General features: G+C 40.2%; 3 protein-coding genes across 3 annotated transcripts; 2 read left to right on the top strand and 1 right to left on the bottom strand.

The window, feature by feature from the left end:
- Positions 1-467: 467 nt before the first annotated feature.
- LOC117731983 (myosin-11-like) lies at positions 468-5,993 on the bottom strand. The gene is made up of 18 exons (XM_034534572.1): positions 5,911-5,993; positions 5,712-5,823; positions 5,499-5,624; positions 5,250-5,363; positions 5,066-5,170; positions 4,823-4,975; positions 4,506-4,735; positions 4,136-4,400; positions 3,890-3,989; positions 3,710-3,755; positions 3,538-3,607; positions 2,983-3,058; positions 2,805-2,884; positions 2,638-2,724; positions 2,117-2,230; positions 1,885-2,037; positions 977-1,037; positions 468-745 (listed from the first exon to the last, which is right to left on the bottom strand). Exons 1-18 carry the CDS (start codon positions 5,991-5,993, stop codon positions 546-548), a joined length of 2,175 nt encoding a protein of 724 aa, XP_034390463.1. The 3' UTR covers positions 468-545.
- Positions 5,994-7,723: 1,730 nt separating this feature from the next.
- edc3 (enhancer of mRNA decapping 3 homolog (S. cerevisiae)) lies at positions 7,724-12,505 on the top strand. Its single transcript, XM_034534439.1, has 7 exons — positions 7,724-7,893; positions 8,156-8,321; positions 8,450-8,676; positions 8,766-9,104; positions 9,205-9,358; positions 9,449-9,666; positions 9,759-12,505. The coding sequence occupies exons 2-7, from the start codon at positions 8,158-8,160 to the stop codon at positions 10,091-10,093; spliced, it is 1,437 nt and encodes a 478-aa protein (XP_034390330.1). The 5' UTR covers positions 7,724-7,893; positions 8,156-8,157; the 3' UTR covers positions 10,094-12,505.
- A 535-nt stretch (positions 12,506-13,040) lies between these two features.
- Positions 13,041-25,519, top strand: LOC117731892 (tyrosine-protein kinase CSK-like). The gene is made up of 13 exons (XM_034534440.1): positions 13,041-13,499; positions 18,952-19,079; positions 19,196-19,309; positions 19,471-19,583; positions 21,184-21,403; positions 21,989-22,082; positions 22,175-22,240; positions 22,651-22,750; positions 22,870-22,960; positions 23,040-23,113; positions 23,538-23,733; positions 23,844-23,930; positions 24,429-25,519. The coding sequence occupies exons 2-13, from the start codon at positions 19,065-19,067 to the stop codon at positions 24,612-24,614; spliced, it is 1,356 nt and encodes a 451-aa protein (XP_034390331.1). The 5' UTR covers positions 13,041-13,499; positions 18,952-19,064; the 3' UTR covers positions 24,615-25,519.
- Positions 25,520-26,426: the final 907 nt, after the last annotated feature.

Genomic DNA, 26,426 nt, shown 5'->3' with positions numbered 1-26,426 from the left:
GTATTCAGTCTTTGTAATACACTTTGTCAATCATTTGAACATGTAATACACAGATGCACTTCAAATGCTAACATCACATGATGCTCACAATAGAATAGAAATAGGCATGTTTCTATTGTGATGTTGAATGTTGGTATGTTGTCCACCGTGGCTCATAAATCTGGGATGTGCTGCTGTTTATCTTTTTCTTCAACATGCTCATTGGATTTTGGGTTTAGCACTCCGCCGTGTATCCAATTATTGAAGAGCAACCTCCTTTTCCAAAACATTCATATACTCTCATGTGCATCTGTAATGATTGCCATATCAAATCGTATAGAATGTCATATAAATAAACACACACTTTTGCCGAACGGAGCTTGGTGACTTTTATTAAATGTTGTATGTGAGGTAAAAGCATCTACCAAGTTTAAACTGTTGAAGTAAAGTTCTTAAATTGCATTTGAGTAAAAGGTTATAAGGCACAATGTTGGCTGGTGCAGCCCTCTGTGATTACTGTGCATGTATTGCAGTATATAGCAACTTTTGCCCAATTCAGGAACACATCATTTGCCCTTTCCCTCCTCTTCATCTTCATCAGGGCTACTTATATCTACAAGCTCGGCCAGGAATACTCCGTCAGGATAGAAGGATAGTGATATTTTCTGCTGCAGGTCAATGTCATCTGAACAGTGACGAGACGTGTCTGACCGTTTCTTTGCAGGAGGACGGCGGTCTTGAATTGATTGCTTGCACGTTAGTGTGGCTAAATCAGGAAAGATGAGGGGGAAATAATTATACAAAGATTAATATTATAAAATGTCATATCAGTTTTGTATTTTAACACATGCAGAAGTTAGAAGGCCACAAAAAGAAGAAGAGAAATTAATTAAGATCAGGGAATTATTTTCCCAAAGGCTCCAAACCATAAACATGGCACAGATCACAGCACAGGTCTACACTAGTGATTATTACACTGATTCATGTTGAACGTCACCTTCCAGCAGATTCTCATTTTTTGCCTTCAGATTGTAGATTTCTGCACTCAAAGATGACATCTGGCAGAGGAGAGAACGGTTTCAAATCTCTCATTTCATATTTATATTGTGTGATAAGACCTCTTTTACAGATCTAGTCTCTATTTTAATGAATGCTTTTTAGAGTAGATTTTTTTTTAACATCTCCTTTTCAAAGAGCATGCAGCTAAAAAAGAAGTGCAAAAGAGGGAAAGATACTTTCAGTGCAACTTACTGTTTAACATTTAGACCGTGATCTTTTGTTGCACAGTCTGTAATATTTGCCATTTATTTTTTTATCAGCACTAAATACCATGAAGTATTAACTTTTGAATGGCTTTGATACAGAGTTTACCATGTTATGTCTGGATGGTACTGACTTGTTCTCATGCCTGAGCTCATGTACAAGACAGTGATGTACTGTAACTCTTTTCTGTCCTCTTTCCATTGAGTCAGATGTTCAAGCTGACCGGTTCACCCCTCAGCTTCAAATTTGATTATTTACAGAGTAGAAATAGTTATATGAGATTATAGCTGAACTACGTTTCACATGCTGACACCCCACCCTGTGCTCTTTAATTCCCAGAAGCTGGGATTAGTGCGTGTGTGTAATGAAGGAATGTGCGGGTAGGTCTGCTAATTTTGTGATGTAATCCGTGTGCCACGATTATGCCATCAATTATATTAATTTGCATCAGTTGCAGTTGTTAATATGTTATTTATGAAACGTGCACACAGGCAATTATAGATGGTCTTTTGAGCGGTGTGGTGGAAGTTTTAATGTTTATGTTTTAGTCATTTAGCTGTGGCATATAAAGCCTCTTTAGACTGTTTCTTTATGGAGTTTCGACTTGGTAACCATTTCACTGTTATTTTAAGCCTTTACAACCTGTAGGCTCTGGTTGGGGAGGTTTTCCTCTGCATGAGCCTCTTCTTCCTCCTTTCCCTCCTCCCCTGTCGGCCAGTCGCTGCCCTCCTCGTCCTCCTCAAACACCGGCATCAAACCGGAGCTCTGCTGCCAAATCCTCCTGTCCACTGGATTCTGAAGGAAAAAATATGTTTTTGCACATGAAATATTGTGTATCTCTAGCAGTATGTGTCGGTGCTGAGATGTTCCTTACCCTCACAACTTTAGATGTTTGAGACCAGTCCTGAGCTGAGGAGGCTTCAGTCTGACCTGCTGCAGATCTGTTGTGAGCCTCCTTTCCTTCTTGCCCCTTAAACAGACTCTTTAACTACAAATATGATAAGATACATTATATATTCCTCTTGCAAGGCATTCACACCAGGTATAAAGCCCCACATGACAATGACAATATGAGGATGTAATGTTTGCCTTTGTCCCCCTCTTAGCTTGACGTGTTAGCATGCTGACATTTGCTTATTAGCTGTGGTAAAAGTGGTATTGAAAACGTTTACTTAGGTACCACAGAGTACAAATATTAACATCTAAATATTTGTTAAAAGTATCCCCATACAAGGGTTTGTATGATATCTTAGGACAATAATTTCATCAGCAATCCATTTTATAGGTATTGTGATATTTCAGTCTGAACCAAGTAGTGGACCAACAGGCGGACATTACCTTCCATAGCGTATTAAAAGAAAACCTGAAATTGTGTTGGTATCAAGCAGTATGTACCTGCTCTGTGACCATCTTCCTCTGCTGGTCTGTATCTACATTCATTTTATCCTTCCTGCCTTCAACAGGCGGTTTCTCATCTTTAACCTGTAGACGAGAAGTAATTTATCATGTTCATCACCACCAAAGGAGGCCATCTTTAGAGGTGTTGTTTTCACAAACTTTACAGAGTAAAGCCCCAGTGTTTGAAGCCTCTGGACTGCCTGTGCTTCCTTCCGCTGCAGCTGGTTCGTCCTCCTCCTGCTCTCTGAAAAAATATGGAGGAAAAAAGTTTCACAGCTGAGCCAATGAGAACAATCAACACACTACCTTCAGCTGTTTAAAAAAAAAAAAACTGGGTCAAACCTTCCAGCTGGGCCCTCAGTGAGTCAGTGGTTGAGACATTTGCATGGCTTCCAGCATTTTGGTCATCTTCAAAGGCCTTTTTTTACGAGCGTTCATGGGAAACAAACATGATAAAGAAAGATGTGCTAGTTAATCCCACATTTAGCACACAGGCTGGATCACAGTTAAGCACAGCTCTATGATTTGATTCATAAATCGATAAGATTGCATGTTTTGGGTGTATGAGACCTTGAGAGCAAAAATCTTAAATTGAGCCTAATTTTTTCCCATCTCTCTCAGCCTTTCTAGACGCTTTAAAGCTTCTTTACACTATAACAGTAACAATTCAAACCTGTACACATTCACCTCTTAGTCTTTAAAACAACATGTCATTCGTATACATTTTCAAAGAAAGCTTAGTTGCTTCTCTCTTTCTGCTAGTTTTTGCTTCAGTCTTTGAACTTTTTGTATACATACATATTTACTATTAAAGTTAACTGTCCATACTACATACACAAAATATTGGTGCATTATTAAGGTCAAATTCAGTTCAGTGAGACAGGAACATCTTGTTACCCCAGGGGCTTTGTTTTGGCTGCGGTGGGAGTCTGATGGCGGCTCCCATAACAAAGAGGATTGTGATAAGCTGATGAAGTACACGATAAAGAGAAAGATCACAGAATTTCATTTCGAGCATTTTGCTGATTGGTGCATTTTAAAAATGAAAATCTCATCAAAATCCACTCACACTGTCTGTGTCTCTGTGTCCTCAGTTTGTACTGAGGCTTCACCGCCTACAAATACAAGGACAGAGCCCTTTACCACCCCCTTGTGGTTAAGAATTAAAAGACATATGCTGTGCTTAAAGAGTAATCTTGTTGAGAATATGTGCAGGTGCCACAGACTGCTAAGAAAGAAGTTCATTTACCTTTATCTTTATATCTGTGAATCAGAGCCGGACTCCTGCTCCTCTCCAGCTCTCGTTTGCATGCATCAAGCTCAAACTTTAGGAGTAAGTCTGATTCCTTCTATTAAAAAACATATTGTTAAATAACCCCCTTTGCCAGATGTACAGCCACCGCTAGGAGCTGAGAGTAGATGTTTTCGCTTTTTAATCTAGATGCATCCAAATTAACTGATGTAGATTATAGTTATTTTCAAGGGATGGTCTTACTTCATTCCTGGAGTTATTCCTTTTGAGTTCCTCTAGCTCCTCCTGTGTGGACTGCAGTGTCAAAGCAACCTTTTGCCATTTCTCTGCCCAGTGTGAGGCCGCAGCTTTCAGTTCCTCGATGCTCTGGACTCTCACTGCATCTTGTTTCTGATGTTCTTCCTCTTGCTGGTGTAGCTTCTCACTCTTCTCGAAGACCTCAGCCTCCAAACACTGGCACCAATCCTGCAGTTTGTGTTTCTCTAATTCCAAAACTTTAACGTATTCCCTGGATATTTTTTTTCAGTTTCATTAAAGACAAGGTAATTATACTATATTATAATTTGTTTTTTATTTTTTTATAATGAAAAATAGTGCTTGTTCAACATCTCACCTAAACTTGGAGCACTTTTCTTTTATATTTCTTAACTCATCATGGTCTTCTTCATTCATTTTACTCAAAAGTTCTTCTTTTTCTCTAATGAGCTGAGATCGTTCTGCCTCCACAGCTTTGATCTGTTTGGAGCTGGTGACCCTCTCTGCCGTGGCCTCCTGTAGCTGAGACTGTGATGTTTTCAGTTCCTGCTTAATCTTTTCCAGCTCACATGTCAGCTTTTCATTTGCCTGGCGTAACGACACAACAGGAAACATTTAACAAAGAATTCATAAAAAGTCAAATTTTGAAAAAGATGTCCACGTTGAGCTTTTAACCTCTCTGAGAGCCTTTTTTCCCCCTTTCATCACAACAGTTTCCTGATCCTGTTTGTTGTTATGAGGCTCAATGTCACAACACTCTGACCTTTGTTGGGCCGTCTGCAGCTGTGACTCCAGGACCTGGGCCCTCTGGTGCAGAGCTGCTTTCTCCTACACATGCAAAAATAAGCTTGTGATGACGCCAATACATTATAATTAGATTTTCGGTCAGATTTTGTAGTTTAAGATTATATAAAATACCTTGATCAAGTGATTCTTTTCAGACAAAGAGCCTGTCAAATTGGCCTTTAGTTCTTTTATATTATCCTCCATCTTAAGCACTTGAGTCGACAAGATGGCTTTATCCTGAGAAGATTTAAATACTATTTCAACGTTTTAAATGTACCTGGAGGATACGGTACTAAGTCTGAGACAGGAAACTGACCAGGAACGCTCGACTGATCTTGTTGTTAGCTTCACTCAGCTGCTCTTGCATTTCGGAGTGATTCTGTCTTCTTTGATTCATCTCCTCTATTTGATTCAACAGCACCCTCTGTGTCTATAAGTACACAGAAACAAAATGCCAGAGAATTACGATGGAAGTATGAAACAAAAAGAAAATGGCAATACAACAGACAACTGCAGTGCAACTTTGTGATTTTGTCGAAAGAGAATCAACAGTAAATCAACTGACCACTGTAGAAGTCTGGAGTTTCTGGAGAGCCTGGTTTTGTTCTTCTTGTTGTGTCTTTGCCCTCATCTCAGCATCTCTCAGAGCCTCTCTCAGCTTGAACAGCTCTGTGTCAACCTCCTGCCGCATCTGAATTCAAGTGTAAGAGGACAAACATGAAGAATAATACATTATTTAGAACATAGATCTATTTTCTTAAACATGACGTTTACACACCTGTCTGTCAAAGTCTTCCCGACTCATTGGTAATGTTTCGATTGGTTGATCGTTGCTTCCTCTCTCCAAAGTACACCTCATTTGCATGAGGTCCTTCTCCAGCTGTAGTACCCTTGTGAGTGCATTTTACATATGAGGGGCATTCAATCTTTTCTTAAGTGTTTCAAATTCTCCGTTCCATGTCTTTTGCTGCACTTACTTTTCATGAAGCTCTCCACGTTGCCGGCCCTTTTCAAACTGGGATAATTTCACTGCCTCCTTCTCCTGCTCAAGAAAACCCATTGTTTCTGACAGCTGTTGTGAAAGGATGCTGTGCTCAGATGAAACACTTAGCAAACCACTTTTCATCATAGCATTTGTTTACATAGACATTTAAAATGATCTTTTTCTTTAAACGTACCTTATGTTTCATGTCAAGCAATTGTGCAGTAGTTATGTTGTAGTTCAGCTGTGAATTTCTGGTCCTCAGCTGGTCCAGCTGAGTGTCTAAACGCACGTGAGCATCCTGTAGCCATTGCACCCCTTCTGCTTGTCTAAAGCTACTTTTACCTCGGGCAGACCTTAATTCAGCCCCTGGAGATGGAGAAAAGGTTCGAGTAGCACCCTCAGGTTCCAGATGGGACAATGACTGCCACTTCCTCAGACTTGGGTCATTCTGTCTGAAGCCACCGGCACTCCCAGATGTGCTGCAATAAAGTCCATTTATCAGTCAGAACTTACACCACCCTGGTTTGAAAATTAATATAACTGTGACTCTGTCAATTAAAACCTCTATAAATCTCCACCTCACCTTGTGCTGACTTTGGACAGGAACCCTGTCCCAGAGACAGTTGCCATACCAGACCATGCTGAGGTCTAAGAAAGAAAAATACATAAAACATTTACACTTCGATCAACCAGTTCTACCAGAAAAAATACCAGATCTGGGTCTTACCTGAGTTGTAAAGCACGATTTGGTGTCCCACATATCAAGGTCCGAGGTGGGGGAAAATGGACTTGAACTTCTGTATGAGGGTCTGAACATATTGGAGTGTTGTCTAAGATCTGAATTATCTCTTCCCTTTGTATGGGAGAGGTTACAGTCCTCATCTGCCCGTGTGCCAGCCCAAGCTTCAGGGAGAGGTTTTCACACAAAGGTGACAGCTTGAAGTGTTTGGCTATTCTTGGATCATGTGTCCTAATATTTCCACTGTTTGCTTGATGGTAAACAACTAGTTTTAACACTGCATGGTTATTACAAGGTGTTTGTGATCTAAAGGTGTATTTGCTCTTATTATACATTGGTTAATTACACTATTTGCCATTTCTAAGTGTATGTATACAAAAGTGTATTGTCAAACTGTACCGTGGTGCAGAAATCCTCTCCTCTCCACACTCTGCCTGTAAGACTCACAGTTTTGATTGCAAGCTTTCCCATAGTAACCTAGTACACAGGAGGCAGTGAGGTGGGTGTGTCATGTGCTAACACTCCTGGGATAGTCGCCACATGATCTCACTCAGTCTGCTGACTGGTTGTTAAGAACATCTCCCAAACAGTGATCATAACACGCATAGCTTGGTCTATATCTGATTAATTATTTATTACAGTGAATGTGGATTAATTATTATTTACTTTGGGGACACAGAAAGCAAAAGTTTTTTTGAGAATGCTCCTGGGTGGTTTTCAAAGGTTTTTAAAAGGGAAAGCAAAGCATGTGATGAATTTTCAAATAGTACCGTGGCTATATACAGATGTTAAAACTCTACAGATCTGTGTGAAATATTACATGCAACTGATTAAATCCAAAGATGTTTCTTTGCATGGGCCAGTCAGACCATCTATCTCTCAAGAATATTGCTCATCTCAAGTAATGCTTGTATGAGTTACATGTGACTCTGTATTTTAAATTAAACAAAACAAAAGCGTAAGAGTTGATAATCAAATTAATGTGGATAATAGAAGCCAATAGAAGTCATCATTTGAATGTTGATAAATATCTTCACTGTTGAGCTCTTATTGTGAAATACGCTTCATATCGGAAGCCGGAAGCAGTCATCTTAAAGCTAACAGCAGCATCCTTTGACCATTCAATAAGCTAAAAGCTAGCAGTATAAAGGAGCTACAGTTTTCCTTTCAGCATTTCATTTGGCATTTCATTCATTAAAGCTCTTGGGAAGTGTGTTTCGCGTCAACCCCGAAAAGGTACAACACTTTAACACCTCGTCTTTAATCAAATACAGCGTTGGCGTCCTGGAATTAACGCTAGATAACAGGCCGACGCTAATGCTAGTCAATTAGCATAACTTCGGTAACGCCACGCACATTTTAGTTGTGACGTCCTGCTCCCAGAAAGTTAGCTTATTATTTTAACATAAAATCTGTGTGTGTCTTTTTTAATTGTTTTTACAAATCTTATCTGACATTAAACGAGAAATCAAAACTTCTGTTCTTCAACGTTGTGCAGTCATGGCAGCGGATTGGTTGGGTAGTTCGGTGTCAATTAACTGTGGGCCAACACTGGGAGTCTATCAAGGAGAAGTCGTGTCTGTGGACCAGTCAAGCCAAACCATCTCCTTAAGGCAACCTTTCCATAATGGAGTCAAGTGCCCTGTTCCCGAGGTCACATTCAGGTAAAACTCGGCCACCAAGTGTTTTCTCTTTAGATGTTTTCACGAATTGGGTTGATTGACAACTACCGTTTCTTCCTGTTACTAATTTATAGTATTCAACCCTTTTTTTAAAAAAAATCTTCCTGCAGTGCCATTGACATAAAGGAACTCAAGATTTTAGATATCAGAAATGGCAATGCTAGGAACAGCTCTTTTGCAACTACGAAGGCAGGCAGTGCTCCAGTTACAGTCCCAAAGGGTGACCCCAGATCTGTGGAAAAAGTCAACTCTCCTCAGCACTGCACCAAAAGCTATGGAGAACGTCACCTGGACATACCTGGCCAGCCAAAAGGATTTCGTAGAAGACACAATTCCTGTAAGTGCAATGTAGTAGAGCTCGATCAGACGATGTTATTGCTGTGGTGTTGAATACTGTCTTGATATACTTTGTATTTTTCCCATCAGGGTCGTCCAGTAGTCGAGGGGCAAACCTAGTGACACCGAAGAAGAACGGGGTTAAGAATGGTCAGATTAAGCCCAGAGACGACGAGTGTTTTGGGGATGGCACGGAGGACGGACTGGATACAGATTTTGATTTTGAAGGAAACTTGGCTCTGTTTGACAAAGCAGCAGTTTTCTCAGAAATCGATATATCAGAACGCCGTAATGGTGCAAGGTCACGTGGGACTCCTCAAGATCAGACACCCACACGGTACCGTCATGATGAAAACATACTGGAGGCCAAACCTATTGTGTACAGACAGATTACTGTACCGCAGCCTGGGGCCAAAGAGTACTGCACCGGTAAATTGTTTCACATTAATGAGCAAATGGTAAGGAGGGCAATTAATCTATAGAACACTGTTTTTATATACATACATTTGTTTCGTTTTTTTCCTTACAGATTCTGGGCTTGTTGTGCCCAGTGTATCCTATGAACTACACCAGCGTCTGTTGTCAGTCGCTGAGCGCCATGGTCTTTCACTGGAGCGAAGGCTTGAGATGACTGGAGTGTGTGCAAGTCAGATGGCACTTACATTGCTGGGTGGGCCCAACAGGTACGCATGCAGGGATCGTTTGTAAGCACAGATGAGAACAGCCATAGCTAAATGAAAAGCAACTTTGTTTCATTTTCATGTTTCTTCCAGATTCACTCCAAAAAATTTACACCAGCGTCCCACAGTTGCTTTGCTGTGTGGGCCTCATGTTCAGGGTGCTCAGGGCATCAGCTGTGGTCGTCACCTGTCCAATCATGAAGTGGAGGTCATCTTGTTTCTGCCCAATTTTGTCAAGATGCTGGACTCGGTCACCAGCGGGCTCACCCTCTTTAACAAAACTGGTGGCAAACAAGTGTCAAGTGTCAAAGGTGGGCATTTTTTTCTACTTTTTTATAATTTGCTCAGTTTATAAACATTTTGCCCTCTAATTAAGGTTATGTTTTTAATCTCGACTCCACAGACCTTCCAGACACTCCCGTGGACTTAATCATAAGCTGCCTGGATTGCCACGAGAACACATTCCTGATGGATCAGCCTTGGTACCGAGCAGCTGCAGACTGGGCTAACCAGAACCGAGCGCCAGTGCTCAGCTTAGACCCTCCTGGTAGTGGAAAGGGACAGGCAGTCGAAGCCAAGTGGTCCCTCTCTCTCTGCCTCCCCCTTCCCTTGGCTGAGGGGGCTGGCAGGGTTTACCTGTGTGACATAGGTATTCCTCGCCAGGTGTTCCAGGAAGTGGGAATCAAGTACATTTCTCCTTTTGGCTGCAAATTTGTCATCCCCTTGCACTCTGCATAATAGGACGAGTGGTAAACAAGACACCTCTGTGACCACACACATGGTTATGGCGCCTTATATTCCAGAGTTCATCCATTAAGTTTCTAACTCTTCAACATGTGAATGGGACCACTATTTTGTGCATAATTTCTACAAGGAATAAGTTCTATGGATATGAGCTTTATTGAAAAAGTAAATGTGTCGACCATCAGAGGCTTCGGCCATCATGTAGATACTATTGTATTCGATTTTTCAAAAATACAGCTGAAGTGTCAAAAATAATACCATGTTGTGTTAAATAGTTTTAGATTGAATAGGACTCCCTGACTTAACATGGACAACATGCTGAATGTCAATGTAATCTAACTTCATTCCAAAGCCATCTAGTGAATTGATGGAGATCTACCATATGATACATGCAAAGGCGATGTTATTACATTAATCTTAATGAGACAACGTAAATCCAACTTGCATTGGTGCTACCATTGCTAATGTCTTGGCTTTATATTCTGCCATACTCAACGGCACTCTGTAACTGCCGTCTGATGTTTGGGATTGAAAATCCATAGAAGAAAATTTGGAATATTTAGTATTTTCAATCTAAGCCAGTGTTGAATGGAGCAGCTTCTGCAGAGGATCTAGATATCAGCAGTTTTGTTTGTTCATGGTAAATTAGGCAGTAATTATAAGGCCTTTTGATAGGATGTCACAGCATACAAATCCTCTAGCAATTTAGCTTTTTAGGGGGATACAAAATGTGCTAACTAAATGTGATAATATAGATCTGAAGTCATGATGTGAGCCTGTGTTCAACTAGCTCTGTAAGGCAATGCGATCCGTCATTGGTCGCATGAAACAGTCGGCATCCGTCGCCAGCAGTTGTATGAAGTTAGACCTTTTGTTAAACAAAAATATTTTGTCAGCATAGGACACATGTTAGTTAGTTTAGTCCATAAAATGGCTTATAGGAAATGGTGTTTTTTGAATGCCGCTAAAAACGTGTATATATGTAGACTCGATATTAGATTGTTGTTTTAAACATTAACTTGTCGAAACCCATGAGGCGAGCCACACGACAAACTGACTGTTCCAAAGCTAGATTTTTGTTGTTGTTTGATTAGTAATCAATGTCAATGAGAGATTTTTTCTTGGGAACAAAACCTGGATGTATCAGTTTTGCTTTGGCTCTTTATTGTAACTGTTGAAGGACCATACCAGTGTGTTTGCCAGTTTCAGTTCCTAATTACAAACCATTTGTTTAATTTTACATTTACTAATATTTTTTATATTGGTTTCCAATTACTACTGTGTAGTATTTTGAAAAAAAAGAAAAGAAATATTTTAATCAATTAGAAAAATCCATCATAGTGAACATACATCTATGGTAGTGAAATAATAATTGTGGTGATGTAGTTTAGTTGCAGATTTTAAAAGCACTGCATTACACGCCAAGGAATGCATACGTGGCATTTTCTGCGATGGACTATTTTTGAAGAGTGTCCTAATAGATTTTCATGTTCTATGGAAAGAATAGAGCCCAATGGATGCCTTTTAAGACATGAACGTCTAAATTTCTAAAACACAGTATTATGGTTTGCAGATAAAAAATTAGTGATTTGTAATTAACGGCGGTATGGTCCTTTTAAGTTTCAAACCGCCTTGCCGTTTACATTTTAGTATTTCTTTTCTTTTATCAAAGTTGAGTAGTTTGACATAAGTAGAGTTTTATAAAGCTTAAATGCTCTATATTTGGAATGTGAATGTGTTTCTGGGCGAATCGTCTCGATCTAAACTCACAATGATCAAGATGCAACTAACAGTACTGAGTACTCTGAACTAAATATATTGTTTTGGGTTTTTTTGTTACAAGAAATTGCAAAAAACATCTTTTCATACATCCCCCCTCCTGATTTTAAGAGTGTGGCTGTTTGTGTACTTAACTACCAATGGTATTTCTAAAGTACAGACCGTGAAATATACATTAAGAGCTGCTTGATTTGTGCGCCTCTAGTCCTTGACTGAGGGGATGCATGTTTCTCTAATGCCGCATCTAGTTGACAATGAAAGTCAAACCAGTTTGCTTGTTCTTTGACATGATCACATTATCTTCGAAATGTGTCCAGAGCAGAGACGGTTTTCTGAAGTTTATTGGACCTGCGGATTGTGTACAGCAACATGTTGTGATGTGATGCCGTGTTTACACATGGAGCTCAAATGTGCACATTCACTTGTACAGGAGTCACTTGTACAGGAGTCAGTGAAAACTACCTTCATGCCCAAAGGGTTTGTCCTTTCTCCAACATTCCTCCGGCCTGATGTGTTACGTCTCATCTGTTGAGACAAGTCTGGCTTGGAAACATCAGCCAGCGTTACAGGATGGGTTGAGTTTATATTGTCTTTGTCCGCCAGGGGGCCAATAAACCAGGTCTCATGGCTCTTCCTTATGCTGTTGTAATGGCAGCTTTATGTACTATTTCCTCTTACAAACTTATTTTTTTTTTCCTACGAAATGCGCTCGCTCAGAAACCATGAGGTGATCTGGGGTGTTTGACGGCCTGGCATCTGTTTTGGAAGTGACTTTGTTTAAACGCCGGTTACGCTTCTTGAGATTTAGTTTACATGTTTCAAATTCTCAGATCTGCACTCGTTGAGTCCTTGCGAGACTATTTTTCAGTTCATAAAATGAGATCGCATTAAACAGCCATTGGGAGGTTGTGTCTTGACTGGACAACACGTTTCCTTTCGGGAGCGAAGTTCACTGTCTTGTGCAAAAAATATTGTCATATATTGTCATATGTCTGCAGACCGAGACAAAATAAAAAAAATTAAAAAAACGTTCACCTTTGCGTCATCTTTGTCGAGTTTTTATAAATATGGGTGATCATATTCCCTCACCAAATTGATAGAAGTTAATTCAGTGATCCGTTTTGAACCAGACTGGTTTCTTATTAACGCGCATGTGCACTGCAAAATCAAGGTGGGGCAAAAACTTGAATTTTTCAGAAGGGGAAAAGGAGTGAGGCAGTCTGAAGTAGACTCAAATTGTTCTGAATCGCATTTTATTTAATCTCTGGGTTCGTTTAACCAATTTGAGTTATCGCGTTTTGTTTCTCGCTCACTCGACTCTACAGAGGGACCATCGAGACTGCAGCAATGCGTTTTTAGAAACGTACAACAACAACCTTATCATTTGAAGCGACTTTTCCAAGTGATGTTGACAGGAGACTGAGCAACAACAGTCTTGGCTGGTTTTATTGAGATACTTTTGGACTGCTGACGTTTTGGGCCACCTGAGGCAGATTGCACTTCCTCATCGGGGACTTGTGTTTTTGCGCCTCGACATCAACTGTCACTATTTCGTGAATGGGAATTTGTCTTCTGTCGCTCAGAGGACGGGAGCAGAATCACCTGTTATTGCCTCAAACAGGTAAGAGTGTATTTAGAAATGAAGCCTTAATTGGCTGCTAGATGCAGTGAAGCGGTTGTTGTGGTAAAGCTTCACACACGCATTTCTAAAATAGAGCCAAGCTACACTTCCGTTGTCTTAATGTACAGTAACTGACACCTCCTGAAGAAGTGGATCAGAAATCATTGGGGTTCGGGACCTGTGACAAGTAGGCCAACATAATAGTCAGTTTTCTGTTGATATTCTGAGTGTTGCTCAAAGAGCTTTACAACAAAAAAAGGCTTTAGCAAATATGTGATTTCCTTATTTACGTCCTCCTTCAAACTCCTACAACTTCCTCTGCCTTTTGGGGTGCAGAAGCTGCATCATGCAGTTCTAAACAACTGCTCTGTAAAGTAAATGGTGTTGATGGTATTGTATTCTACTGACTCAAGATGATGCATCCGGACTGCTTCGGAGCCCAAAACAGTTTTTTGAAACTATTACTGACATTGCAAAACTGTCTGCACTTGCAGGAATGTGTAACTTGCAGATGGGTTGGTATTACATGGTTTACTATTGCTTTTTCCCCTCATTCAGTCTGTCCTTTTCAGGAAATAATCCAAATAATTTAACAAGCCACACATGCACATAAAAAGAGTTCAATGGAACAAGTAGGCTTGTTGTCAGAGGGAGGAACTGAAGACCTCGTGGGTCTGTCCAGGGGTGATGCCCCCCTCTGCCTCTGATGCTGCTGCCATGGCCTTAGAGCTTCTTCAACAGAGGATTCTTCTTTAAGAGTGTAACAAAACTGCAAAGAAGGGTGAAGCTTATGAAACCACAGCAGACTGCTTCTCTGTCATGTGTCAGGCCCGGCTGCATCAGCATGAGCAGCATTGCACTGCATTTTGTGCACAGCACCTCAGCAAGGAAGTGTCCGTCCACTGCTCAGGCATGCCAGCTTTGCCTTACATGGTGTTCTTTTAAATGTGTTTATGTAGTAAAAGCTTAAATTACCCAAAGTGGTATATGTGTCAAAGCCGTCATTGTGTTGTTTGAACTTTGGAAAGGAGTAAAATTCAAAGTTTACTGAACTACCTGGATGCCAAAGTAAGGGGGATTTCCCCCTTTACAATAATTGATTTTCTCTTCCTGTTAGTCTGAAGACAGCCTTGTTCTCAGGGTTAAGTTGTATATTTATGAAAAACAGGACGCTGTTCTTTTACGTGTTTTCCCTATCGGTGTGCTTTACTTTATATTACTGAGCCTCACAGGCAAAACTGACCGTCATTAAAGTGATACAATGACGGCTTGTGCTGCAGGGCCTACCACTGGACTCGTACTTCCTGTCCCACATCCTGCAGAGAGACCTCAGTTTCAGTGAGCAGTACTGCTGCACCCGAGTCCAGCTGTTGTCCCAGAGCCAGAGGGGATTTCCTCCTCTGAGTAGGTTCCTCAAGAACATCTGCAGGCTGTCAGAGCCAGCTGGGTGAACTGTTGGCATGCCATTGCACTCTTTCTCTCTCTGTACATGTCTCACCGCTCGATGAGTTGTTTTTTGTACCTGCCAGATGATAGCTTAGGGGACAAGGACAAAAATCCTTGTTTCCTTCTCTCGGCACTTGGCCCTGCCACCGTGCTGCTGTAATGGTGATGATAACAGGGCCACGGCATCAAAGCAGTCGCAGAGCATCCTGAGACTGGAGGGGCAGGATGAGGGGCAGATTACCCAGCATCCCCTGCTGCAAATAGAAGAGAGGTGCTGGAGCACACAGTCAAAATCCTACTTAAGTAAAAGCAGAGAAGCACGGTCCGTAAATTAGACGAAAACGCCCCCTGTGACTGGTTTATTATTACATATTAGATTATTACATTGTTAATACTGGTGCATCAGCGTGTAAGCAGCATTCTGCTCAAATGAAACCATCTGGTGATGTTTAGAGGGCAAATGTCTCTTTGGTGGAACTGCTAACAACTCATAGACAAGTAGACACTGCTTCTTTGTATGGGTCCACTGATTTAATGTTTACCAAGACATTTTATTCTATGGGTTCGTTATATGTTTTGTCTTAAATGTAACCAGCTGTCAGATAAATGATGTGGAATGAAAAGTGCAATACTTTCCTCTGAAATGTAGTGGAGTAAAAGTCTAAGTAGGAGAAGTAGCCTAAAATGGAAAAAGTACCTCAAAGTTCCACTTGAGTAAAAGTGCTTTGTTGCTTTTCACGACTGAGATCTGTTACTCTGAGGAATTAGATGTCAAAGACCAGCGCACGCTGATGTTTTTGAGCAACACATTTGCAGATCTATCCACAGGACCTCCAGCCATCCTTACTTCACTGTTTCACAGCACGTTTTCAACCCTTGGATGATCATCATTTTCACCTCTGCAGATAGACGAGGGAGTGGCAGATTTAAACAAGACCAAAGGAGATATTCCTACATTCCTGTCTTGTCTTGCTTTGTGCGCTCAGACTACCACTGATTTGTTCAGTTTAGACTATGACTTACATGCTTAAGACGAGAGAGGCAAGGTAACATGTTGATCCACCGGTTTGGTTTAAACAATAGGATTTATATGGATGCCAAAGGGACTGTAATAGATTAGCTTTGTTTGAAGTGATATGAAACTTCTATGTATTAGTGATTGTTAGATTTGGAGTGAGTTTGCGCTCTTTGGGCTCTTTCCTGACTCCATTCATGTTTAGTCTGTCACAGAGTTTGCTGGTTTCCTGTTGCTTAGGTCATGCCTAGTGTCTCTTAAAAACGTCTATTTCTCAATGGGATGTACTAATTCACTGGCGCAACGACTGAATCATGGCATTTTGAGGTATTTGTGTCATGAGATCATTTTTTATGCTATGTTTTAAAGCTAATTTAACACACCAGCAGACACAAGTTGATTGTACTCACTGAATAAAATATGAAGTACAATTCATGTCTCCGTACCTGCAGAACTGAATCATCGCTGCCCCTAAAGCTACTCACTGGGCAGACTGATGATGATGGTCTTCTCAATGAGACAGGGGTCAGTAGAGACTCGACCGACTCACAATGACAGCCTTGTCCGCTCCCTGAAAAAAGAGCAAGCTGTGGTTCCATGTGGAGCTCTCTGGAAGTGGCAATGTGACACCATGACAGACTGAGTTCTGTCCCATTCAATCGGCTGCTGGTGGCCTGCCGCTGAGATGCATTCACTGTCCCAAAAGAGAGGAATTAAAAAGTGCTGTTGTGCGTCGGCCTTGGCCCCAGTGATCCACACTTGGTGAGATCACTTTGGTCTTTCAACAAGGACTTTGCCTTGACAGATTCTGCCAATTCAGTTTTTAGAACATCACAGGCATAATTCCCTGCTTTAAGTTATAACTCATAGAGATTTTCGTCAGAATAATGCAGTTGTAATGACTTATTAGCAGCAAGACTCTAGGGAGTCGGTCCACACTATCTTAACAACAATTGGATGGATTGACAACTCCTGGTCCCCACAGGATGAATCCTACTGACTTCACGTTACCTCGAACACAAACAGCAGGTTGACATTTGGGATTCAGAGGGAAATGTCTGTTGGATGGATTACATTACAATTTGGTGCAGATATTTATGGTCTCTGTTGAAATTTGGTGATCCCCTCACATTTAAACAGAGGTAGAAGAAGTGTTAAGATATTTTAGATACACAAATATCATCAACACAATGCACTTAAAGTATTAAAGTAACATACTGACTATGCAGCTAAAATAGTCTATGTCATTATAACATTATTATATATTATACTATTAGATTATTATTTATGTATTTTGCTGGCTGTGGTACAGGTTATTTTACTCATTATTTATACTGTTGGCTGGTTATTGGCTTAATTTACAAATAGTTCAATGTAGTGGACTAAAGAGCATACATTACCACACAATTTAAATCAAGGAAAGTACAAATAATAACTGAATTGTGTAAATGTCGCACAGTGGTTTCTAGATGATTAATGTCATAGGAGATAATCCAACATATTTACTTTTTTGTGACTTTTATCTAAGAAATATACCTTTAGCCTACCAGGCCTCTAAATATTATGTAAAAAAATAATAATTGAGAGAGGAAAATCTCTTTGGTTAAACTGCTCATGACTGGTGTTGAGGGGGTCACATGGTACGATTAGTGTGGCTTCCTTCACAATGAGCATTACAGCCTCAAAGCACTGCGAGCATGGCTTCAGACCTTTTTTGTTCTTTTCCTGTTATGACTTTCTGTGCCGTGTGAAATGTCAAAGTGTAACATAGAAAAGATGGGTCGGGATGAGCTGATGCAAAATGGGGGGGGGGGGGGGGGGGGGTCCTTTATGGGTTGATGGGTGTGGGAAATGTGTCCAGATAGACAGCTTCAGTGCTCCGTGGGGGACGACATCCGTCTCACCCTCATCACACGGAGTGATGACATTCCTCTTTGGGACGCATGAGAGTTTTTAGTCTGACATTTGTTGTGAAGAGGCTGGTCATTTAACGTGTGACAAGGCAGACATGCCAGATTATATTTGCAATAGAAGAAAGATACTTTTAAAAAGAAGAGCTTGGAGAGTGATATGAGGATGTCATAGAAGTATCTGACCCCCCCAACACATACAGGAAGTTGACAGCATAGTTAATGACATGTCGGAGGATGTGACCTCATGTAAAGTGGCAGATGTATCAAAGCCAGGATTTTCCCTGAGCTCTGACCATTGAGCCTCACCTCTTCTCCATGGGAACTAACACAAGGAGAGAGGAAGTGGGGTTTGTGGTTTTGGGGGAGGATCCAGGGGGGGGGGGGGGGGGGTGTTGAGTGTGACTTAACCAATAGGTCATCGTTCCGTTATAACGTTGTTGTGCGTGTATCATGGAAACACTGCTCGTGGGTGACTCAGGCCCGAGGTTACAGTCACCAGTGGCTGCTTTATTGACGTAAAGAAGCGGTGGGCTGGACGAGTCCCTCGGGCCGGTCAGCTCTCACCACAAGTTTGCATTCCAGCGCTGAAGAGAGCTCTCTGGATCCCTACAAGGGCCAGTCAGTGGACCAGTGTGTGTGTCCACTATGGGTCCAAATGAACTGGTTTACCATCTAGAATGAAAAGTACAAAATAGGTCAAGTTTCATGCTTTTTATTTATTAGTTAGAATATTATTCCAAAACATACTTTATAGTAGTTATCAACACACAGAAGCCTCGTCTATATATGTATTATGGGTCATGGAAACATTCTGCCTAAGTTGTGAAAGTGGGATAAAAAAAGAAAAAAAAAGACGTGTTAGTTCTGCTTTCTTTATCAACAAGCTATTTGTACTGACACTGTCTGATCTGAAACTACTCTTGTGCATTCTGATAATAGTTGACTTGTTTACTATGAATGAACATGCGCACCAACACAGCAGCACCACCAGTCACTTTCTTACTGGCAATTAGTTTGTAGTTGAGTGAATATCTTTTGAAGCAAGGGCGTCAAACTGATTACATTCTGTTTCCCATAGGTACTGTATGTGTGTATGTGTGTATGCGTCTGTGTGTGTGTGCGTGTGTGCCTATCAGCTCTAATGGTAGCAGCTAGAAGACATCCCCTGTGAGAGGATTGAACCACCTCACCATGACAGAGGTCCAGGTAAGATAGGCCTCCAGACTACATGCTTGTCAAAACTCTGGTACACATTATGACATGTCCGATGAGTCATTTGTGAGACGTGTTTAATAAAGAGTGATCTGCCCATGTTCCCGTAGACTCCATGGCCACAGGGCACAGAGTGTGTGGCCAGGTATAACTTCAAAGGCACATCAGAGCAGGACCTGCCCTTCAATAAAGGAGATGTGTTGACGATTATTACTGTAACAAAGGTAATGTTTTCATGGCCTAACTTATGTTCCTATAAATATAGAATTTTGCTCCCATGTCTGTAGATATGAAAACACAAGGAAGGACTTCATGGTTGTGTTTCCTACTCCACATTATTTTTTAATTTCTTAATTTGAACCATTTGTGACATTTTGTGTTTCAGGATCCAAACTGGTACAAAGCAAAAAATTCCTCAGGTCGCGAGGGAACAATTCCAGCCAACTATGTTCAGAAAAGAGAAGGAGTGAAATTTGGAGGGAAGCTGAGTCTAATGCCGTGAGTACTCCGATTATCAGGGTTTACATGCCCAATGTGATCACTTCCAAAGCAAACAGGATTATGTTTACGTCTTTGCTGTCTATAACTCAAAAGTTGCCACCACACCAGCTTTGTGTGGCTTTTACAGCTACGGCTAAAATAGCTAGACTTTGCCCTCTTCCTATACTCTGTAGACAGTCTGCTAGTCTATTTGTCGCAGCAGTGACGCCGTAGTTTTGTGAACGGGGACCACAGTTTGGTCGGGCGGTGTTGTAATTGCAGTGCACTTGTTTCTGTTTCCAGCTCAGCCTGGCTTGAACTTGTGCTGTGTAGTTTCCTGTTGTTTCCTTTCTACCTCCGACTGAAGTAATCTCAAAGATCTCCCTGTTTGTCCACATGAGCATGTCAATGAGTGACAGGTTTATTTATAGAGCGCTTAATCCCTCAACAACAACCCGTGGCAAAAAACAACAAAGAAAGGTAATAGCAGACTTAAAATGACATACTTTAGCTGCTCTTAGCCTTATATACCCACCATTGACCCTAAACCATCCCTCGTGTTTATTTACAGAAATACAGTGCAGTCTTATTTATACATACAGAATGTTGTGACTAAGAATCCTTTTCATGGGCATATGAAATGCCTTAAATATGTTAAATGTCATTAAGTTGAGAGTAGAAAGGTAAAGGAGATCTAGGGACATCTGAGTGGATGCAGCATTATGTCTAATACATCTTAAGCATTATGTCTAATACATCCTGTAATACAGAGCTAAAAGGAAAACTATTCTTCCTTCAACTCTGAGGGAAGCTGCTTCTGTTTTCATCCTTTTTTCAGCTTTCCAACGTGCTGTTTTTCTGCTCGATATTTAAATGTAATTTTCTCATGGAGCCCAATGCAAATGAGTTTACTGTACATTCTGTGGCCCTTTCATTATTAGAACTGGTCACAGTGGATATGCAAATGACTGTAATCTATACCTCTTGATCTCCATAACGGTGAAAGATGAACATGTCACAAAGGCTAATGGAAAATAATCCACTTTTACACGCTAATATTGTTCTGATTGATACCTCTTCGAACAATCAGAGGCCTCCCATCCAGTGCTGTCAGAGTTTATACCTTTATGCTTGTACTATAAATTATTACTACGCAATGCTCATTTTGGAGGCTGCAGTTTGCAGTGCTGCTGAACTGTATTATACTGCGTAACCGAGTGGTGTTTCTAATATTCTACCCCATAATAAAAATAGGGTGGACAATATACTAGAAACACTTCTTTGTATCAGTGTAAAGCGGTGTATGCAACAGAGATATACGTGTAGCAGCGAAAATGACAGAGAAAAATAAACAAGCACTGCTCTTAAACAGCAAAAACTAAACATTATAAACTGCACGAAAGGTGGATTTATTGCAGGACTGTTGTATTAGACTGCAATAGATTTTGATTTGTGTCCCTAATAAACCGGCAACTGATTGTACCTGTAATATGCTTTGTACTGGTTGATTGACACAAGGGAGTCTGCAGAAAGGATCCAAGTAGATTTCAGTCATCTGGTTTTTAAAATGTCTTTCCTTTTGGATGCTCAGTCACCTCTCTGGTTCTTCCACTCCCAGATGGTTTCATGGGAAGATCACGCGGGATCAGGCCGAGCTGTTGCTTCACCCTCATGAAACGGGCCTGTTCTTGGTGCGAGAGAGCACCAACTTTCCCGGCGACTACACCCTGTGTGTGAGCTGCGACGGCAAGGTGGAGCACTACCGCATCATCTACACCAACGGCAAGCTCAGTATTGATGACGAGGGGTACTTTGAAAACCTCATGCAGCTGGTAGAGGTAAGACATTAACACATGGCTTTGTTTTCTAATGGTGGCTCCGGTGCTCTTTAGAGCTTTGGTCTACTGTATGTTTGTTGTATTTTCCTGTTTTAGAGCCCCCACGTCTCTGTGCTATACCTCATAGACGACATACAGTTCCTGGAACAAGTAATAAACAGGAAGTGTCAAAGAGGAAGAGTGAACAGTATGCTAAGGGGGCAGAGTTCTAACCTCAAGAGACAACAAGCTTTTTACTCTTTACTCTGGCTGATTAATCTGCTTATTATGAACCGAAGCATATACTATATACTCGAGTAAAATAGAGGGGTATGAGTAATTTTAGTCTGACCTATTTGAGAGGAAACCTTGTCCTTCGTCCATTATATATTTTGCTAATTTGATTATACAGCCCTCTATTGGTCATTATGAAACACTGCTCACTGAGTTTTATTGCCCCTAAAACGATGGCGTTGCTTTTGTCTTATTAAGTTTAATGTGAGCATTTGTGGTACAGTTATTACATCTACATTACATGTCATTTAGCTGACGCTTTGTGCTTAAATATTTCATACATTTATGCCAGGTTTTGCTTTTTTTTTGTAGCACTACACCAAAGATGCAGATGGCCTGTGCACCAAACTAATAAAGCCAAAAGTGGAGGAGGGGACGGTGGCTGCTCAGGATGAGTTTTCCAGGGGTAAGATGCAACCACATGGTTTAAAATTTGTTGTTAATGCGAAGCATGTATGAGCCTGTTATGTTATGTTTTGCTCTTTAAATGACCAACAGGTGGCTGGTCGATGAGCAGGAAAGACCTCAAGCTGCAGCAGGTTATTGGAAAAGGAGAGTTTGGAGGCGAGTAGCTACAAGTTAACATCGTACAAGTGACTAAATTGTATTTAGTTGTTTACATGTGGTGGGGGTCAGATATGTATTATGAACATGCTAACAGGGAGTAGAGATGGCACGGGACTGGTTTTACTTTAAAAAGAACATTGCGTCAACAATTATAGGTAAAAAATTAGCATTATCGTTAGGTTTTGATAAAAGTCAGGTAAAAACATAACAATGCAAACGTGCTTAATTAAATTTAATTCCAAGTCATTGACTTTTAACAATGACACCTTCCCTCATGCCCCATGTGATTTAAGAGAAGGTTTTCCTTATTTTGGTTGCTGGTTTTGTATCAGGAATACATTTAAATAAGAGTAGACATTGTTAAATGTGCGTCAACAGTCAATTGTTATCGTTTGTGATCATTCCAGATGTCATGGTGGGAGACTATAGAGGGACTAAAGTAGCTGTGAAGTGCATAAAGCATGACGCCACAGCGCAGGCCTTCATTGCAGAGGCTTCCGTCATGACGTAAGGAACATGTTATTTTTGTTGTTCACTTTTGTTCTTTGTTTTGTTTTTTAGAAACATGAATAAACAAGTAATATGCAAACGACATTCCATGTCTGTGTGCTCCTCTCCTTCCAAAGGCAACTGCGGCACGATAACCTGGTGCAGCTGCTTGGAGTGATTGTAGAGGAGAACGGGAGTCTGTTTATAGTGACTGAGTACATGGCCAAGGTGGGTGGCAGACTGCCTGAGACATTCGTTAACATATATACATTATAAAGTTGTCACCTGTCTATTTGTTTGTCTTCAGGGCTGTTTGGTTGACTACTTGCGTTCTAGAGGCCGGACAGTACTTGGTGGAGAGGCTCTCCTTCATTTTGCACTGTGCGTATAACTGCAGTTTTCTACCATCTACAATTATACTGTATTATGGGTGGACTGTAGAGTTTTTGATCTGTGGGGCTGTGGAAGACTGAATGTATTTTTACAATAAACTTGTTGTTTACCTCCTCCACCTACCTCAAAAACAGGTCAATATTGTCAAATAAAGGGGTTTATGTTTTATGCAATTCCACGCATTAACATTTGTTGATGGTTAGAAGTGTAAAGTGCAGCAATGCGCGAGTAAAGGAGGAGAAAAAGTCATCGAAAGCAAATGTTTAGAGGAGATGCATGCAACTTATTGAAGTTGAGAAATGCTGAATGTAGAATAAGCTCTGTTTCTTTGCAAGACTCCAGGTTATTCTTTAAGATTGTCCATGTGTTGTTGGATTATTAAGACATTTGTACTACATGTTTGTTTTTACAGAGATGTCTGTGAAGCCATGGAGTACCTGGAAATACATAACTTTATCCACCGAGACTTAGCAGCCCGCAATGTGCTCGTATCAGAAGACAACATGGCCAAAGTCAGTGACTTCGGTCTGACCAAGGAGGCCTCTTCCACTCAGGACACCGCGAAGCTGCCTGTGAAGTGGACATCGCCAGAGGCCCTCAGAGAAAAGGTAACCTGTTGTTCACAACGGCTGTTGCCATGTTGAGTAGTGTGCTTTGCCATGTTTAGGTCCCACTAACTTAAATACACTTTTGTGTGTGTTTTTCTCTTCATCAATAGAAATTTTCCACCAAATCAGATGTTTGGAGCTATGGTATTTTGCTTTGGGAGATTTACTCTTTTGGTCGAGTGCCTTACCCGAGAATTGTAAGTATCAATATATTTTTGTGAGGCGGTATACAGAACATATTATTAGGGTTAGGGCTTTGATTTAAGAGAGAGATTAATCAGCAATGCATTTACAGTCTAGATTTGTTCCTCTTGCTGTAAAACTTCACGCTAAAGGGTACAATATTTGGTGTGGTATTGTGACTTTTATTGAACTTAACAATAGACAATATGTATACCACCTACAAAATATATATATGATGTAATGTACATACCTGAAATGGAATAACAGGATTCAATTAAAAAACTGACTATAAACTACATTCCTTTTAATGAAAATGTAAAAATCCAAATTGGTTAATCTTTGGTTAAGAAAATGTACTGTATATACTTTGTGCTTTAATCCTGTATTTTTACCCAGCCACATTATTTGCCTGAAATAGACCTCGATGTGATACAGAATACACAGATCTCACTGTTTTTTAAAAGTAAGTTATGTTTTCTGTCTGTCTTCCAACAACTCTTTCCATTCTGTAGCCATTAAAGGACGTTGTGCCTCGAGTGGAGAAGGGTTACAAAATGGACTGTCCAGAAGGCTGTCCTGAGGTGGTGTACAACGTCATGAAACAGTGCTGGAACCTGGATCCTGCTGCCCGACCAAGCTTTAAAATGTTGAAGGAGTGGCTCCAACATATCATCCAAGGGATGATAAAAAAACAATGAGACATCTCACAGAACAGACACAAAAAGTGACTTTGCTCTTCTTTCATTTCAACCACCTGGACCATAACCTAAGAGGAATTATATATTTTCAAAAGACTGCTCTTCCAAAGCCAAAGTTTATGACAATGTTTGCTTTCACACATTGTCCATGAACCGTTAAGTACAACTGTCGACATTATGCTTCTCAGCATCATCCCTCACCTCAGGTTGTTTAAACTGCAGCGACTCTTATTTAGTGGCTGGGTCGCTCGAGTGAGTCTTTCTGTGCTCGGTTATCGGCGAGTCTTTCCTTACACCACTGCCTCCCAGCCACAGTGCCTTGACCTTTTTTAGAAATATTTCATGTCTTTTATTTTGATATCCTTGGCTATTTTGGTGGCATCATTACGTTTCATGAACATGTAGAGTAGCCTGTGACATAATTTGACTGAGTTAACTGAATCCATGGTATCCGTTTAAACAGGAGAGACGCTTCAAACGTAGGAATACAGTTGTGATACATAATTTGTCGCTGTATTATTTTGACAGCTTCCAGGTACACGTTTTTAGCATGAATGTTGAAATATTTTGTTAAAAGGACTAAGTTAAAATAACTTTGATTATGCAGCTTTATTTTGTCATTGCCATATGATTTAAAATGTCTTTGGATCCCTCCATAAGTCAAAAAAGGAAGCACAAGTTTTCACCTTTGCTACTGATATAATAACACCATTCAGCTCAGTCATGATCATCACATAATTCCCATGTACAGAATCTTCCCTCCAAACATCAACAAATGTTTTGATTTTGGAATCTTTGGATTTAACCAAATGTTCTGGATTTTCTATGTAATGAGAAACAGAGTGTTAATAATTTTACTGTGCTGCCATTTTCAACAATAAAAAAAAAAGAATACATCTTGAAAATTGTTTCGCAATAGCGACTATGTTTAGCATCCTTCCTCATCAATTGGTCAATTAGTTGAAGTACAGCTATTTCATATGAAAGTAATAAACCTGTGCATAAAAGCATACTATAATGTTCCTTTAATGCTGTACTTACAATTGGTACCAGACAATTTAGAGTTATTTATACTTTAGGGTTTTTTGTTACTTTCTAGTTCCACCACTGATATTATATGGACATGATATATGGGTTTTGCATAAAAGGTTCTGCAAAGAAACATGCATTAGTAAAAACAAAGAAATACCAATATTTCAAGCTTTAGTCAGGTGGTGGGCTATACTTTTCTTTCAGCATTGCAACACATTTATTTATTTACTTATTTTATTAACGTTATTGCTGTTATTCAGTGCAGTTTACAAATAAGGAAACAGGGCCACAGGCAAAGCTTTCTTAATTAAGGACAGTGAGATGGTGATGGTGGCTATATATTAATTTTCCATTTCTTCCAAATAAACAGCAAACATAATAAATATTTGTGATTATGAAATTCAGGATGTTGCCTGTAACCTGTAAGCCAAAGATACAATCTTTGAAAGAAAGGAAAAGTATTGCATAACCTTTATATGTTTTAACTTCTGAAGTAAGACTGCAAAGCTTTTATTTCAGAGGAAGAAGAAAAAAAACTGAATGAAGGTCAAGAGGCTTCCTCACAAGACTTAATTGTGAACAGTGTCCTTCAAAATTAAATTAAATTGATTCTTATTTAATAGTAGATTGATCATTTTTTAATAGGAGATTTTCTTAAATACAAATGTACAATAAAGATAAGAACATATATTTGTATGTTGTCTTCCTGAAGGATGCTGCTCAGCGAAGCAACATGTACAACTATTTTCCAATTCCCCACTGAATCTACATTGTGTTTTG

The sequence above is a fragment of the Cyclopterus lumpus genome, chromosome 6 (genome assembly GCF_009769545.1).
Source record: "Cyclopterus lumpus isolate fCycLum1 chromosome 6, fCycLum1.pri, whole genome shotgun sequence".
NCBI lineage: Eukaryota > Metazoa > Chordata > Actinopteri > Perciformes > Cyclopteridae > Cyclopterus > Cyclopterus lumpus.
This window is presented reverse-complemented; position numbering and strand designations above follow the sequence as displayed.